General features: G+C 56.9%; 2 protein-coding genes across 3 annotated transcripts; one reads left to right on the top strand and one right to left on the bottom strand.

The window, feature by feature from the left end:
- Nucleotides 1-105: 105 nt before the first annotated feature.
- Nucleotides 106-8,160, bottom strand: ASH2L (ASH2 like, histone lysine methyltransferase complex subunit). Of its 2 annotated transcripts, XM_084221933.1 has the most exons (17): nt 8,042-8,160; nt 7,801-7,870; nt 7,379-7,524; nt 6,642-6,730; nt 6,267-6,361; nt 6,088-6,183; nt 5,790-5,885; nt 5,567-5,642; nt 5,031-5,048; nt 3,626-3,719; nt 2,699-2,916; nt 2,355-2,522; nt 2,080-2,273; nt 1,638-1,730; nt 1,418-1,516; nt 1,043-1,102; nt 106-653 (listed from the first exon to the last, which is right to left on the bottom strand). In XM_084221933.1, exons 1-17 carry the CDS (start codon nt 8,146-8,148, stop codon nt 546-548), a joined length of 1,827 nt encoding a protein of 608 aa, XP_084078059.1. In that variant the 5' UTR covers nt 8,149-8,160; the 3' UTR covers nt 106-545. The 2 variants fall into 2 exon arrangements, with proteins under 2 accessions (XP_084078059.1, XP_084078060.1); XM_084221934.1 differs by lacking the exon at nt 5,031-5,048.
- Nucleotides 8,161-9,029: 869 nt separating this feature from the next.
- NODAL (nodal growth differentiation factor) lies at nt 9,030-10,690 on the top strand (the record flags this gene model as incomplete). The annotated part of the gene is made up of 3 exons (XM_084221917.1): nt 9,030-9,306; nt 9,695-10,455; nt 10,538-10,690. The coding sequence occupies 3 exons, from the start codon at nt 9,030-9,032 to the stop codon at nt 10,688-10,690; spliced, it is 1,191 nt and encodes a 396-aa protein (XP_084078043.1).
- Nucleotides 10,691-14,837: the final 4,147 nt, after the last annotated feature.

Genomic DNA, 14,837 nt, shown 5'->3' on the forward strand with positions numbered 1-14,837 from the left:
AACTCCTGTGCACAGGAGATCTTCAGCTCAAAAGATTTCCAAGTGTAACTACTTTGATTCAATGTCATTTGTAACAATTTACAAGACAAAAACAAGAATAAAAAGAAGAGTTAAAGCCTTTATTTTTAAACTGGTTTTCAGTCTGTGGGGAAAAAAAATACAGTTTGGACAGAAGCCCAAATTTCAGTCTTGCATGCAGCCGTGTCGTTCCAACAGAGCCGTCCTGGCTGGGAGCTGTTGGTCACCATCAGCCAAACACACCTGAGCACAGGGGTCACTGCAGCCACAGCTGAGCTGTCACAGCCCAGGAGAAGGTTCTTCAACACCCCCTTCTCCAGTGAGTGACACTAATGGTACTGGGGGCTCCCAGAGGCCCCACAGCAGCACAAAACACCCCAGAAGTGCCTCCCGGGGCAGTGGGGAGCTGTGAACACACACACAACACCCGCCAGCCAGGGCTGCATCCAGCTCAGCCTGTTGGGTCCTTGGCTGATCACTGAGAGAGAGATGGAGGCTCCTCTGCAGCAAACCCACAGTGCTGGGGTTTATGGCTCCCAGGGTGGGCTCCTCCTGCCATCCACCTCTGTCTCCACGTGGTACAGGACATCAGCCAGCGTGTGCTCCACCACGGCTCCCCAGCCCATGTCACTCATCTGCAGAGGGAAGCACAGTTAGCTCCACTCCTGCACAAAGAGGGACCACACAGCCCAGGGCTGTTTCCCTCCTCAAAACAGTACTGACAGCAGGGAGAGTCAAAGTATTTCCTTGAACAACAATTCAGCCCCCTTACTGACAAATGAGGCCAACACAAGCAACAATCTGCCAAGAGGAACAGGATAACAGCACCTATTATTTAATTAAAATTTAATTATTCATTTGGATATCTGTCCTTACATATTTTTAAACATAATCCTTTTGGCTACGCTGTCCAGGTACTGAGACTGAAGGACAGGTGCAGGTGTGGTGTGTGAATCACACCAAAACACCTTTGATTTAAATAACAAGAGTCTCAAATGGGGGGAGAAGCTTCAGTTTTACTTACAGGATGGTAAGTGATGTCTCTTGGTGGATACTTGAAATATGGCCCAAAGTTTATGGAAACCTGTGGAACATATATTTTCATTAAATCTAAAAATCAGGAAAATCTCTTTAGTCCTCCATCCTCATTCCTTCCTACTCCTGAGCCTCCCCACACCCTGTACAAGCCCACAGGAACAAACATTGCTGATGTTACTTCAGCAATTTGATAATCTTGTTACACAAGTGAACAGCAAGATTTTTCCAGAGTCACTAAAATTATTTCCATCATTCCTTTTCACTTGGTGCACTCCCAGAGTGCCCACACTTTGTGCATGAACACACTTTGTGTGTGAAACTGATGGATTTAGGAATTCCCTTTCAAAGACCCCTCACTTACCGTGCAGCCTTTGTACAGAGAGATAGCAGGAAAATAAACCCCCTCAAAGATGTCCTTGAAGGCAACTCCTTGGCTGACACCATTCTTGAAGAATATGATCTGAAAAATGAAGGGTTTACCCACTGATGGTGGCTGTCAGAACACAGCAACCCTGACAAGATTAATGCCTGCTCCCCTTCACTCAGGCCAGGCACATGCTGAAGTGACAGCAACAACTCACCTGGCTTCCAGGGGCTTGCTTTAGGCTCTTCTCTGCTTTGTCCACAAAATCCTTCTCTTCAAAGTACAAGTAGCTCTTGAATTTGATCAAAGCCTGAAACAGCAGCAAACAACGTCAGGAACAAGCCCGAAATCTGTAACCTGTCACCTGCCCTGCTCAGGGCCAGGCATGCCTGCTGTCAGAGTACCTGTGAGGAGTGATTCCCACAGCTCAGAGATTTCAGAGCCAGGAGGGGAAGGTGAAAGGAGATGTGGGCAATCCCATCCAGGAGTATTTTGCTTTCTTGAGATCAACACTTTGGGCCTCTCCCCCAGGAACCACAGAGGTACCGAGAGGCAGGATGGGAAGGATGCACGGAAAGGGGCTTGAGTGAGACCACAGCAACTCGTTTTCCAGTTTTCCACCTGCCAATGCTTAATCCAACAGTGAACTTGCACCTCACCTTGTCTTTGTAGGTGTCAGGCAGGGATTTGGCCGTCTCAGTATCCTCTGGAAGGTTGATATAAAACCCCAGGACATCGCCCTGTCCGTAGCCAGAGGAATAGTGTTTCCCTATGGACTGGTGAAACTTGGTTCCCTTCTTGCTGCGCCAGGAGTAACTGAACTTGTCGTATCCCAGAGGGGCCTGGAGGTTCCCTGTGGAAACAAACCCTTCATGGTGAACACAGGGAGTGTAGCAGGAGCACCTGCTGAGAAATGTTTTGTAAGATTATTTACCCAAGGGCTGTGACCAGCCTAATCTGGCAGCTGTGTCTGGAGGCATCTCGTCCATGGAGATTTCGAAGTACCAGGCTCCCTTCCGCACGCCGTGCGAGGCCCGCACCATGGAATAGCCCTTCTCCCCAACCACAGTCAGCCTGTCGTCAGAGATCTTCAGCTGGGGAGCTGCAGGGGAGCACACGAGCACACACTTGTCATTTTTAACGTGGTGATGTCAAAAGGCAAGTGAACAGGCAGAGGTGGATTTAAGCTCTGCACCTCTAAGCTCTGACTGGTACTGAGAGGTGACTGAGATGCCTCTGGAAGGAAACACGACCTGCACACCCTAACGAGCCCTGTACCTCGGTCATGCAGCGCCAGGAGGACTCGCTCATACAGGCAGGCTCTGTACAGGTCCCCAGGAATTGGTTTTCCTGCCCAACAGTCCAGCTCCAGCTTTTCTGGGTCAGGGGCGTGGGGGTCAGGCTCGGCCAGGATGTAGCGGTAGCCATCCTTGTTGAAGGGGTGCTCCAGAGGGTACCCATGGGGGGGCAGGCGCTGAGCTGCGAACAGCGGGTCACTGAAACACAGAAACACCATGCTGGCACCTCCAGGTGCTGTCACTTGTCACTCCAGGACACCCCCTGCAGAGCTGTCCCTGTGCTCAGGGGCTGCACACTGAGCACAGTCATCACTGCAAATCATTTACAACCTGTGACCCATCAGTCATCCATGACATCATCAGTGACATCACAGGGCTCTGGAGTGACCCCCAGACACCCACCCAGGGCAGAGACAGCTGGGAGGTAGCTTAGGGCATCACAAGTGCCACTGTCCCTGACTGGTACCCCTCCCTGCGCCCATCCCCATGTCCATCCCTGCACGCATCCCTGCGCCATCCCCATGTCCATCCCCATGCCCTCCTTTTGCCATCCCCAAGCCATTCCCGTGCCCATCCCTGTGCCATCCCCATGTCCATCGCTGTGCCATCCCCTCACCCATCCCCATGCCGATCCTTTTGCCATCCCTATGCTCATCCTTGTGCCATCCCCATGCCCATCCTTTTGCCATGCCTGTGCCCATTCCTGTGCCATCCCTGTGTCCATCCCTGTGCCATCCCCACACCCATCCCCATGCCCATCCTTTTGCCACCCCTGTGCCCATTCCTGTGTCCATCCCTGTGCCATCCCCACACCCATCCCCATGCCCATCCCTGTGCCATCCCCACACCCATCCCCACGCCCACCCCCGTGCCCATCCCTGCCCCTCCACGGCCCCTCTGCTCTCACCTCCGGGTTTTCTTGGCCGTGCCCGTGGTGCCCCCGTCCTGCTGCTTGCGCTTGGCCCCTCGGCCCTTGCCGCTGCCCCCGGCAGCCATTCCCCCTGCACAACAAACCAGCCCCGCTCAGGAGCTGCCGCTCGCCAGCGCCCGCCCGCACGGCATCCCCGGGGACAGAGGGGCAGAGCAGCCACACCAAACCAGCTCCTGGGCTCAGGTGCCTTTGGCCACAGCTACTGTGAACCAGACCTCACTGCCAACGAGCACAGCAAAGCCCACAACTTTCATGTGGCTTCTGGTCAGCTTTAGAGGTGTCTGAATTTGGAGTGGAAGCTAAAGGAGATTGAGCAGCAAAACAAGCTCAATCTGAGCTTTTCAGGTGAGAATTAAGAATCTTTTCTGCAGCAGCACTGGGATCCACTTCAGGGGCATTAATATTATTATTATTATTGGAGATTCCAGTCACAGCCCAAATCTATTTCTGCAGAAGCAGCAGAAACCCAGCCTACAGCACAGCCACCAACCCAGTGACGCTGTGCTGGAGGAACACTGACACCAACCAAAAATAAGCACTCAGTGTTTAGTTTCCATCTACAAAATAAAATACACCTGAGTTGAGGAAAAATGAAAAGCAAGAGGTGTTTCTCTTCAGTACTACTGAAATCAGTTCTGTGATTGAGCAGCAATTCAGTTTGAACTCAGCACTCAGTAATAAAACTGAGTGTAGGAAAAGCTACATGTCAATGAAACTAATATCAGCATGTTTTAATAAATTAAATCATGCATGCATTTTATCATCCTGCTATTTCCAAAGATATTGCTGCTGATTTATAAGGAAAGCTATGGAAACTTCATGTACTGTAGATAAACACCTTGACAAACCACGTTTGTGTGGTAACTAAAAATCCAATCAGCTCTTCCATTACCAGCACTCCCTTACAGTGTAAGGGATCCAAACCATCCAGGAAATGCCATATTCTGCACAAACATGACCTGATCCAGCTGCACTCCCTGATTTCAGTGCAGACAAACATTCAGGCTCTCCAGTTTGTCAGCAATTACTTGCCCAAAAAACCAATTACTTGCCCAACAAACCATTGCACTGTGAATTTCAGACCAATTGTTTAAGCATTAAAACTACAACATCAGGCCAATTGATACAGAAAAAATAAACATAAGTGTAAAATAAATAAACAAAACCTTTAAACCAGTCAAGTAGGGCAGAATATGGCAATTAAAAGCTTCTAACTACTGAGATTAATGACTGGAATTGCTGGTTTGTATTTAAGTCCAACTGCAATCACATCAGGGCACGCTTTCACTTTTGATTGACTTTGGCTTCTAAGAAAATCGAGCAAGAAAAGCTTTGCAAACAGCAATACTTAAGTTTTAGAAGCTGAAAGATAAATATTCACCTCCCAGAGAGGCTCCACCTGCAAGAACAGAAGTGGCACCACATGTTTGTCAGTCTCCCAGGAATGAAACAAAAAACAACCAGTGCATGACATGGAAATAACACACCTGAGCTATCTCTAACCTGCTTTAAAAAGACCCAAATACCTCCTGCCTGTACTACTGGGTGTTTAATAAATATTATTAATACATAAACCCATTAACAGTTCATTTACTGCAACAAGGCTGCCCTGAGTACCCTCAGCAAGATGGGAAACAGGAAATCTGAATAACTCAAGGAGGTAATTTAAAACCATTCTAGGAGCAAAGTGACAAGCTCAGCCTTCAGCGAGCATCTTGATTTTTCTGGTGACAGTAAAGAAAGGGCTGAACCTTCCCAAGACACAAAGTTAATCTTTCTATAAAAAGGCACAGTGAGACTGTTCTGAGCATAAGCATAAGCTCAGTTCACAGGACAGTTTAACTGCACAGATGCCAGAGAACTGGAAAATGCAGCTTAGTCCCAAATACCCAAACCCCCCCTGAGTAAAGAACTTGCCATTTAAGCTTCCACTCGTGGACACAGCATTGTTCTGTTTCTGGTTGTCATAGGCTGGACCAATATTGGCAAGATCCTGCAGGAGATCAAAAGCTTTGGTCAAAGGGAACACTCTGAGCCTGCTGGGGCTGCCACCCACTGAGATCTCATAGCAGAGATCTGCCCCTCTGAGCAGAAAGGTACCAGTGGGACCCCCACCTTCCTCCTGTCTCCCATCCCATACCTGGTCTAGAAGCCCAAATTTGGGGTAATCTTCCTCTGGGTCTTTACTGCCTGGGTCTGGATGCTCTTTCACCAGGAACACATCTCTTTCTTTACACTAAAACAGAGTTTTAGTTACACAGGGTAAGAGCATAACAAATTCATTAACAAGTGTTTAAACCCCAGTAGTTCCTATGAATGTGTTAAGTACATTAGCTATCTAAGAAGCATCAGCACCTTCAAGCCCAGCCCTCAGCACACACAGATGTCAGAAACCCAAATTGTGGGAATTCTTCCACAGATTTACCCTCAGTCCTTACCATGGTTTTGACAATATTATTGGGCCAAGTCATTTTCCCAGGCCTCTGTCGTGTTGTCATACACTCCCAGTATTTATCAATAAAGGGGATAATATCCTGAAGGAACAGAAAACATTTGTGTGAGCTCCTCCTCTTGCTGGCTGACACCACCAGTGCTGTGAGCTCCCAAAAAGCCAGACCTTATCCTTGGAGAACATCGTTTTGGGGTGCTCGTCCTGGGTCCTCGACTGCCACGTCAGGTTGGCCAGAGCACTAAGGCACATTTCCTTCAGATCTGAGAAACAAAACACCCCAATTACACCTGGTGGGAAGATCAGACACCCAGACACAGTGATCACCCTGAGAAACTGCAAAACCTCCCAAATTCTGTCCTGACTCAGCCCTCCTGAACCAGTTACACCACCTGCATAAATCAGTAGCAAAACATTTTTAGAAGAAGCCACACATGGTTGTAAATATGGGATTTTGGGTAATTTTCAGCAGAGCCCACCCAGTGACTTCAGACAAAGCCAGGCCTCCAGGATGATCTTGCAAGGAGCTGTTCCCAAACTCACTTGCTTGTTTCCTCAGGAAATAGGTGTTCCCACTGTGGTGGCACACGTTGCAGTGGAAGCTGTAGTTGGTCATGAAGGGCAGACACGACCTGGGAAAAAGCAGCTTTGTTAGGGCTGGGTACAGTGTAATTATTGTATCAGGTTAAAGAATCCCAGAACCTGTGAGGTTGGAAAGAGACCTCTGAGTCCAGTCTGTGCCCAGGCCCCACCTTGTCCCCAGCCCAGAGCACTCAGTGCCACCTCCAGCCCTTCCTTGGACACCTCCCCTTGTCCTGTCCCTGTTCCCTGGAGCACAGCCTGACCCCCAGAGCTGTCCCCTCCTGGCAGGAGCTGTAGAGAGCCACAAGGTCCCCCCTAAGCCTCCTTTTCTCCAGGCTGAGCCCCTTCCCAGCTCCCTCAGCCTCTCCTGGTGCTCCAGCCCCTTCCCAGCTCCGTTCCCTTCCCTGGACACACTCCAGCCCCTCAATGTTCTTCTTGGAGTGAAAGAAAATTAATTATTCTTTACTACACTGGGTTAAGAAACGAATTATTCCAGGTTAAAACCTAAGTATTCCTTCCCTCCCTAAAAGCACAGACATCTACCAGGCTCAGTGGTATTTCATGGGGGTGCCTTTATCATGGACAAAGCTTTATTTACACAACACACCAGTTGTGCTCAAGGACACGGGCAGGTCCTTGGGAACTCGGACTCCAAACACTCCACTTTAAAGCCCCGTGCTGGCCCTGCCATCACCTACGTGGTGTCGATGCCGAAGGTGTCAGCTGTGAACCACTTGGTGCAGATGCCACACTGCAGCTCGATCTCGCCCAGCTGCCGTGCGTTCTCCTCGTCCCCCGAGCCGCCCTGGGCATCCATGGCTTCAGCGCCATCCCCGGCAGCGTCCTGGAAACAAAGCAGAGCCAGGAATCCATCAGTGCCCGGGGCAGGCAGCACAGGGGCCTGGGCAGGAATCTGCCACCACGGGATTTGAGAGGGAATAAATCCTTTCCCCTAACCCACGGCAGCGCTGCGAGCAGCCTGGAGCTGGCTTTTAGCTCCACACGGCTGGAGATTTAACTTCCAAAACAATTCTTTAAGGAAGCAAGGCTGGCGCTAAGGGATGCTCCCCCCCGGCTGAACCAACCCCTCCGTGCCCAGGGCACCGGCACCGGCACCTACCAGCGGCTCCTTCCCGTTGGCCGACTCGGTCTCCAGGGCCGCGCTGGCATCGACCATGGCGGCGTCCCCCCTGCCAGGGCACAGAGGTCAGAGCGGAGCCCGCCCCGCGCTCGGGGCACGGCCGGGACCCGGGGCCTGGCGGGACTCGGGCCGAGGGAGCCCCGGAGCCCCATCCGCGTTCCCATGGTAACGGGGCCAGCTCCCGCGGGGCTCCCACGGGCCCGCCCAGGGAGAGACATACCCGGTCTCGGCGTCGGTGGCGGGCGGCTCTGGCGGGGCCGGGGGCTCCGGGGCCGGGGGCGGCTCCGGGGGGGGCTCGGCGCCCTCGGCCGCCGCTGCCGCCGCCATGTTCGCGCCGCTGCCGCGAGAATCGCGGGGATCTCGCGAGACTCGGCGGGGGCGGGGGTGCCGGGCCCCGCCCCCCGCCGGGAGCGCGCCCCCTGCCGGCGGCCGCCGGGAGCGCGGCGCGGGGAGGCGTGACGTCACCCTGCGCGGCCGTGACGTCACGGGCGCGGGGCTGACAGCGGGGGCACGAACCGGGAGCGGGTCCCGGTGCCCCGCGGGAGCACGGAGCGCCTTTCCCCCCGGGAAGGATGAGTGTGGCCTCTCTGGGCGGGGGGGACCCCCGCTGGCACCCCCAGCCCAGAGATTGGGGGCCACGGGTGCTCCCGGTCCTGCTCCCCTCGCCAAGGAGCGCAGCGGGACTGACCGGGCTGGGATGTGCCACCATCAGTCCCGGGCTCTGCGGGCTCTGGGGACAGCGGTGGCATCGCACAGCGCGGGGCTGGCTGCCCCCAACCCCCGGCCACAGAAACAGAGGGACAGAGGGTATTGGTGGGGACGAGCCCAGGAGGGACGGAGGGACAGACGGACGGGGAGAAAGAGAGCTGAAGGAATGCAGGGATGAGGCAAGGATGGATGGATGGATGGATGGATGGATGGATGGATGGATGGATGGATGGATGGATGGATGGATAAGGCTGGAGGCAGCGGGAGAAGGAGAGACGGAGAAAGAGTAGGGCGGGGGACGAGGGCAAGGGAACGGGGAGGGATGGCCGGGAGGTAGATGGGGGTGGAGGAGAGGGAGGACAGAGATAGGGACGGAGGGATGGGAAGAGGGACGGGGAGAAGAGGGGAGGGGGATGTCGGGGAGGGGGGTGTCGGGGCCGCCCGGGGCGGCGCTCGGGGCCGCTGTACAAATAGGGCGGCTGCGGGTGGCCCGGGCAGACATGCGGGTCCCGCTCCGCTCCGTGCCCGCCCTGGCGCTCTGCGCCTTAGCCCTGCTCCGCCTGGGCTGCGCTCCGACCCGGGCACTCACCTGGGCACCGACCGGAGCGTCTCCCCGGGCGCTCACCTGGGCACCGACCGGAGCGTCTCCCCGGGCGCTCACCTGGGCACCGGCCCGCGCCCCGCCGCGCTGTCCCCCGCTGATGCTGCAGCTGCTCCGCGCCCCTCCCGCCCCGCTCCGCGCCGCCGCCGCCGCCGCTCTCAGCCTCTCCCCGCACGGTGAGTGGGGCCGCGGGCATCCCTGTCCCGGGACCGGCACCGTCCCTGAGCCTCCCTGGGACCCGCACTATTCCCAGGAGCGGCACCGTTCCCGGGCCATCCCGTCCCCGGGATCAGCACAGTCCCCCCTCCCGGGATTGCCGCTGTCCCCGAGCCTCCGTGTCCTGGGACCAGCGCCATCCCCGGGACCTGCGCTGTCCCCATGCATCCCTGTCTAGGGATCCCCACCGTCCCGGGCATCCCAGCCCTGCCGGAAGCTCTGGCTGGCTCTCAGGTGGATCCAGCTGCTTTCTCCCGACCCTCAGGCTCCCAGGGCGGGGCTGGTTCCGTCCCCCCCCAGCTCTGGCACCCGTGGCACCGCTCCCCTCACCCTGCCCTTGGCTTTCAGGCTCCCTGCAGAACGGCTCCCGCTGGGCGCTCTCCTTCGACATGTCCTCCCTGTCCAGCAGCCAGGAGGTGAGTCTGGCTCAGCTCCGTGTCCGCCTGCCCGGCCTCTCCCGCGCCCACAACGTCTCCCTGGACATCTACCACAGCCAGCGGCGCAGGTGCCGCCCAGACGGGTCCTGCGCCCACCAGCTCTTCCTGGGCACCGTGGCTGGCAGCCCCTCTGCCAGCCAGACCTCCTGGAAAGTCTTTGAGGTCACCAACCTGCTGCGGGCCTGGCTCCACCAAGCCGTGATCGCCGGGCGGGGGCAGTGGGAGGTGAGCGGCTCCGTGCCCACCGCCGTCCCGGGAGACACCGGCGGCGGGGACCCGGCGCTGCCCCAGGACGTGGCAGACAGCGTCCTGCTGCTCGTCTTCTCCAAGGACAAGTCTCCAGGGGAGCACAGCCTCATCAGGACAGCGGAGACCTCCAAGTACATCATGCGGGACAGCGGCTCGCGGGGCGCGGGGCCGCGGCGGCAGCGCAGGAACAGGATGGACCGGCAGCGGATCAAAGCGAGCGGCGCCGCCGCCGCCCCGCGGGAGCAGGGCCGGGAGCAGGGCCGGCCGCTGTGCCGGAGGGTGGACATGGTGGTGGATTTCGAGCAGACGGGCTGGGGCAGCTGGATCGTGTACCCCAAGAAATACAACGCCTACCGCTGTGAGGGGCTGTGCCCCTCGCCCGTGGACGAGACCTTCAAGCCCACCAACCACGCCTACATCCAGGTAAGAGGGGTGCTGCCCCCCGAATCCCCCGCACCCCACACCCCAGCAGGGGGATGTTCTGCCCTTCCCGTGTCTCCCACAGAGTTTGCTGCAGCTCTACAAGCCCAACCAGGTGCCGTGTCCCGCCTGCTCCCCGGTGAAGATGAGCCCCCTCTCCATGCTCTACTACGAGAAGGGCGAGGTCGTCGTCCGCCACCACGAGGACATGATCATCGAGGAGTGTGGCTGCAACTGAGGCCACCCTTTACCCGCCAGGAAGGTGCACGTCTGTGCCCAGAAGTGCCCCAAGGACCCAGGAGCACTGCACAGAGCGGGATGTCTCTGAAGCCCCGTGGGCTGGCACGGCCCTGGCTGGCACAGGAGCTGGGGAGCAGCGGGTGCCCGGCAGTTCTGCTGCACTGCACGGCCACAGTGCCTGGCTGGATCCAGGCTCCCCGTGGAAAAGGCCACCAGCCACCTCCCTGTGGCTGCACCCCGTGTTTACCGAGGAGCTGGAGGCTGCCGTGTGTGGGACAGAGGCAGGAGGTGCAGGGCTGGGGCACGGCTCCCTGCCATGACACAGCTCAGGCAATGCTGCTTTTCCCAGCCATGGGAATCATCAGGAGCCACGGGTTCTCAGGACCCTGCAGCTCCAGTGTCTGGCCATGCTGAGCATACACACCCCTGGGATTCTCAATCTCCCCTGTGGTTTAGGCGTTTCTCCTAAGAATTCTGCTGTATTTCTATTAAAACTGTCACATTTCTATGACAACTCAGACAAGTGAATGTATCAGCCAATGTCCAGAGCCCCAGCTGGCAGATCCAGGTGGGCAGCTGTTAGAAACAAGCAACCACAGCTCTGCTCGAGCCTTTTCCCCCTCATTGGATGGGCTGGTAGTGAAAAGGTCACAGCTGTACAATTCATCAATAAATTATATCTATTCAAAGTGCCCGTTGGGTTCTACTGATTTTTGCTGTTGATGAGTGAGTGTCCCCTTCTCTGTCCCCTCTGTTGCAGCCACAGCCCCTCCCTGCTCTGGCTGCAGCAGGTGGGCTCTGGAACCACCAGAGCCAGGGGTCCCCCCCACCGTGCCAGAGATGCTGGAAAGCTCCAAATCTCACCTGAGATAAGGACGAAGCTGTTCCCACCCTGGGTTGCTCAAGAGCAAGGGAGGCACCTGCAGGCGTGGAAGGGGAGGCTGAAGGGATTTTCCTCCTTTATTTACCCCTCGGAGATAAGGGAAGGGCCGTGCCCTGTGAGAGCAGCGCATCCTAAGCCGTGTGGTGCAGGCACCCTCCGGAGGAGCGCTGGGGCTGGGGGTGATGTCCCGAGAACCCCGGGGTGACAGTGTCCTCCCGCATGGCACCCGGGGAGGGGGGATCAGTCCGGGTTTGGGAGCCCCGGGAGGGGGAATCAGCCCGGGTTTGGCCGGGTTTGGGAGCCCCGGGGATGAGGGGATCAGTCCGGGTTCGGCAGCCCCGGGAATGGAGAGATAATTCCGGGTTTGGCCGGGTTTGGCAGCCCCGGGGAGGGGGGATCAGCCCGGGTTTGGCAGCCCCGGGGATGGAGGGATCATTCCGGGTTTGGCAGCCCCGGCCGTGGGAGCCCCAAGCTCACAGCTGGACGGGGACACCACTCACTCGTGGGGACCCCCGGGCAGCAGAGGGGACGGGCGGGACCCCAAGCCCTGGTGGCCCTGGGCCAGCGGCCACCCCCAGCCCGCCCCTCCTGGGAGCAGCGGCCCCAATTCCACATCCCAGCCCGGGCTGATTATCCCCAATCCACATCCCGGGCGGCGGATAAACAAAGCGTGTCTGCTGCTCCCCCGCCGCAGCGGGCCCTCCCCGGGGCCGCTTCCATATTCCAACAGCTTTCACACTGCCACCATCCCGTCATTAGAGGGTCATTTGCAGGAGCTGTCAAGGGTGGGCCGGGGGCGCGGGGCTGACCCCCGGCGGGAGGCAAAGCAGGAACCCGGGTGATTACAGTAAAATGACAATATTTTGCCTCTTTCTGCGCAGTTTTGTTACTGCTGCTCACAGAGGGTTGCAAAGCAGGAGGATTCAGTCCCCCCACGCCCCCCCGGGACCCCTGCCCCGCCGGGTGCTGTATCTCTGCCATCTCTGCCCCTCCGTCACGCCTGCCTGGAATCCAGCAGCGGGTTCAAAAAGTTGTGGCGGGGCAGGGGGAGGCAGCAGCCGTTCCCTGGGAAGAGCAGGGTGGAAAAATAAAGGCTGGGATTCCAGGGCTGTAAGGAAAACATCAAAGTGCGGGCAATGACAATAAAGTCGGGTTTAGGCGAGGATCTGCCAGGCTGGGGCTGGGAGGGGGGACCTGAGCTGAGCAGGGAGAGCTCTGGCCCTGCTCCTGCCCCAATCTACATCGGCTGGGGGACACAGGAGCCCAGACACGAGGACAATAAAGTGGGGGGACCGCCCCAATAAAGTGGGGGGACAGCCCCAGTCCTGCCCACGAGCCTTCAGCATCCCGGGGCTGGGGGAACTGGCAGGTTTGTGCTCTGGGAAGGGCTGGCTCGGCCAGGGGGACAGCAGGCACAGATTGCTTTGGACACATGAAAAGGAAAGAGTGAGAACAAACAGAGTGAGGGTGGTGTTTGTACAAATGGTGCCTTAAAGCACGAGCTGGGTCAGGCAGGTGGCGTTTGTCCCGTGACTGGGACGGACACAGGGACACGGAGTGGGACACAGGGACACCGGGTGTGCTGCTCTGCCTGCTCGAGACAAAAAGGGGCTGGGATGGGAAATGCAACGACAAAGCCAACTTGTGCCTGGACCTCCCCGGAGCATCCCAGCTGTGCCTCAGCCACCCACGACTGCATCCCTCCCTCCCACTGTGCACAAGCAGCTCCTCGGCCTGGGGGAGCAAGTGCTGGGTGAGGAACAGAGCCTGGGGAAGCAGGGATGTGCCCTGGAATGCTGAGCTGCTCCTGGCAGGGCTGGGGCAAGCTTGGAGAGCTGTAAACGTGAATGCACGAGGGAGATGTGCCCAAAACAGGCTGGCTGAAGGATGCAGGAGCTGGGGGTGTGAGGGGGAAGGGAGGGAGGGAAGGACCTGAGCAGTGGGATGCTGAGACCACTTGGTCCCACACCACGGGTGGAAAGGTTTAAGGAATGGGTTTGGGACAAATTGCAGCAGAGCAGATGTGCTCTGTGCAAAATGGAACTGAATTTATGAGCTTTTTTGAGATCAGAAAGCAAAGATTTAATTAAAAAAGCTAGAAATAAGGAAAAGTGTTGCTATTGGGAAACTTTAAACAAAAAAATGTCTCTGAGGGACATGACATATTTATTTGAGTAATTTTTGGTTACCATACTCTACACTTCCATGCTTGGATAAATATGAACAGCATAAGGCAGCATTTAACATCTCTTATTATCACGTTGTGATAACATCCCCTCATCACCTCAGGGCTTTGCTCAGGCTCTCTGTGCCCCACAAGGGTCCCAGAGCAGATGTGCACATCACCTCAGCCCCTCATCACCTCGGGGCTTTGCTCGGGCTCTCTGAGCCCCACAAGGGTCCCAGAGCAGATGTGCACATCACCTCATCCCCTCATCACCTCAGGGCTTTGCTCGGGCTCTCTGAGCCCCACAAGGGTCCCGATGCACCCATGGCCCCAGGGCCTGCACCGAGAACCCAGCAGGACCCCGGTGACACCTGGCCAGGTGTTTCACAGGGTTTCCTCCCTCCCTCTGTCACAGGCACCTGGTGCTTTGATGCTCCCACATCTGCATAAGCTGCAGATACCGATGCAAAGCTGCCAAAGCTGCCGGGACACAGACAAAGCATTAACACCTCCAGCACGTGTTACCTCTCCTGCAGGTGGCAGGAATGGCATTTAAGAGCATTAACTGCAATAGCTGACACCCCCAAAAACCAGGCAGCCACTTCTGGACCAGCACCAACACCACAAGACTCCAGCTCCAACAGCCATGGCTGAAATCAGCTCATTTCTCCCCAAAACTGGCTGGACATGCAGGGATGGCACCTTGGGGATCCCAAACCTGCCTGGATGTGCAGCTTGGGGGATCCCAAACCTGCCTGGATGTGCAGCTTGGGGGATCTCAAAACTGCCTGGATGTGCAGCTTGGGGGATCCCAAAACTGTCTGGATGTGCAGCCCTCAGCTTGGGGGACCCCAAACCTGCCTGGATGTGCAGTCCTCAGCTTGGGGGACCCCAAACCTGCCTGGATGTGCAGTCCTCAGCTTGGGGGACCCCAAACCTGCCTGGATATGCAGCCCTCAGATTGGGGGATCCCAAACCTGCCTGGATGTGCAACTTGGGGGATCCCAAACCTGCCTGGATGTGCAGTCCTCAGCTTGGGGGACCCCAAACCTGCCTGGATATGCAGCCCTCAGCTTGGGATGGCACCTTAGGGGA

Source organism: Fringilla coelebs (genome assembly GCF_963513975.1).
Source record: "Fringilla coelebs genome assembly, chromosome: 26".
NCBI lineage: Eukaryota > Metazoa > Chordata > Aves > Passeriformes > Fringillidae > Fringilla > Fringilla coelebs.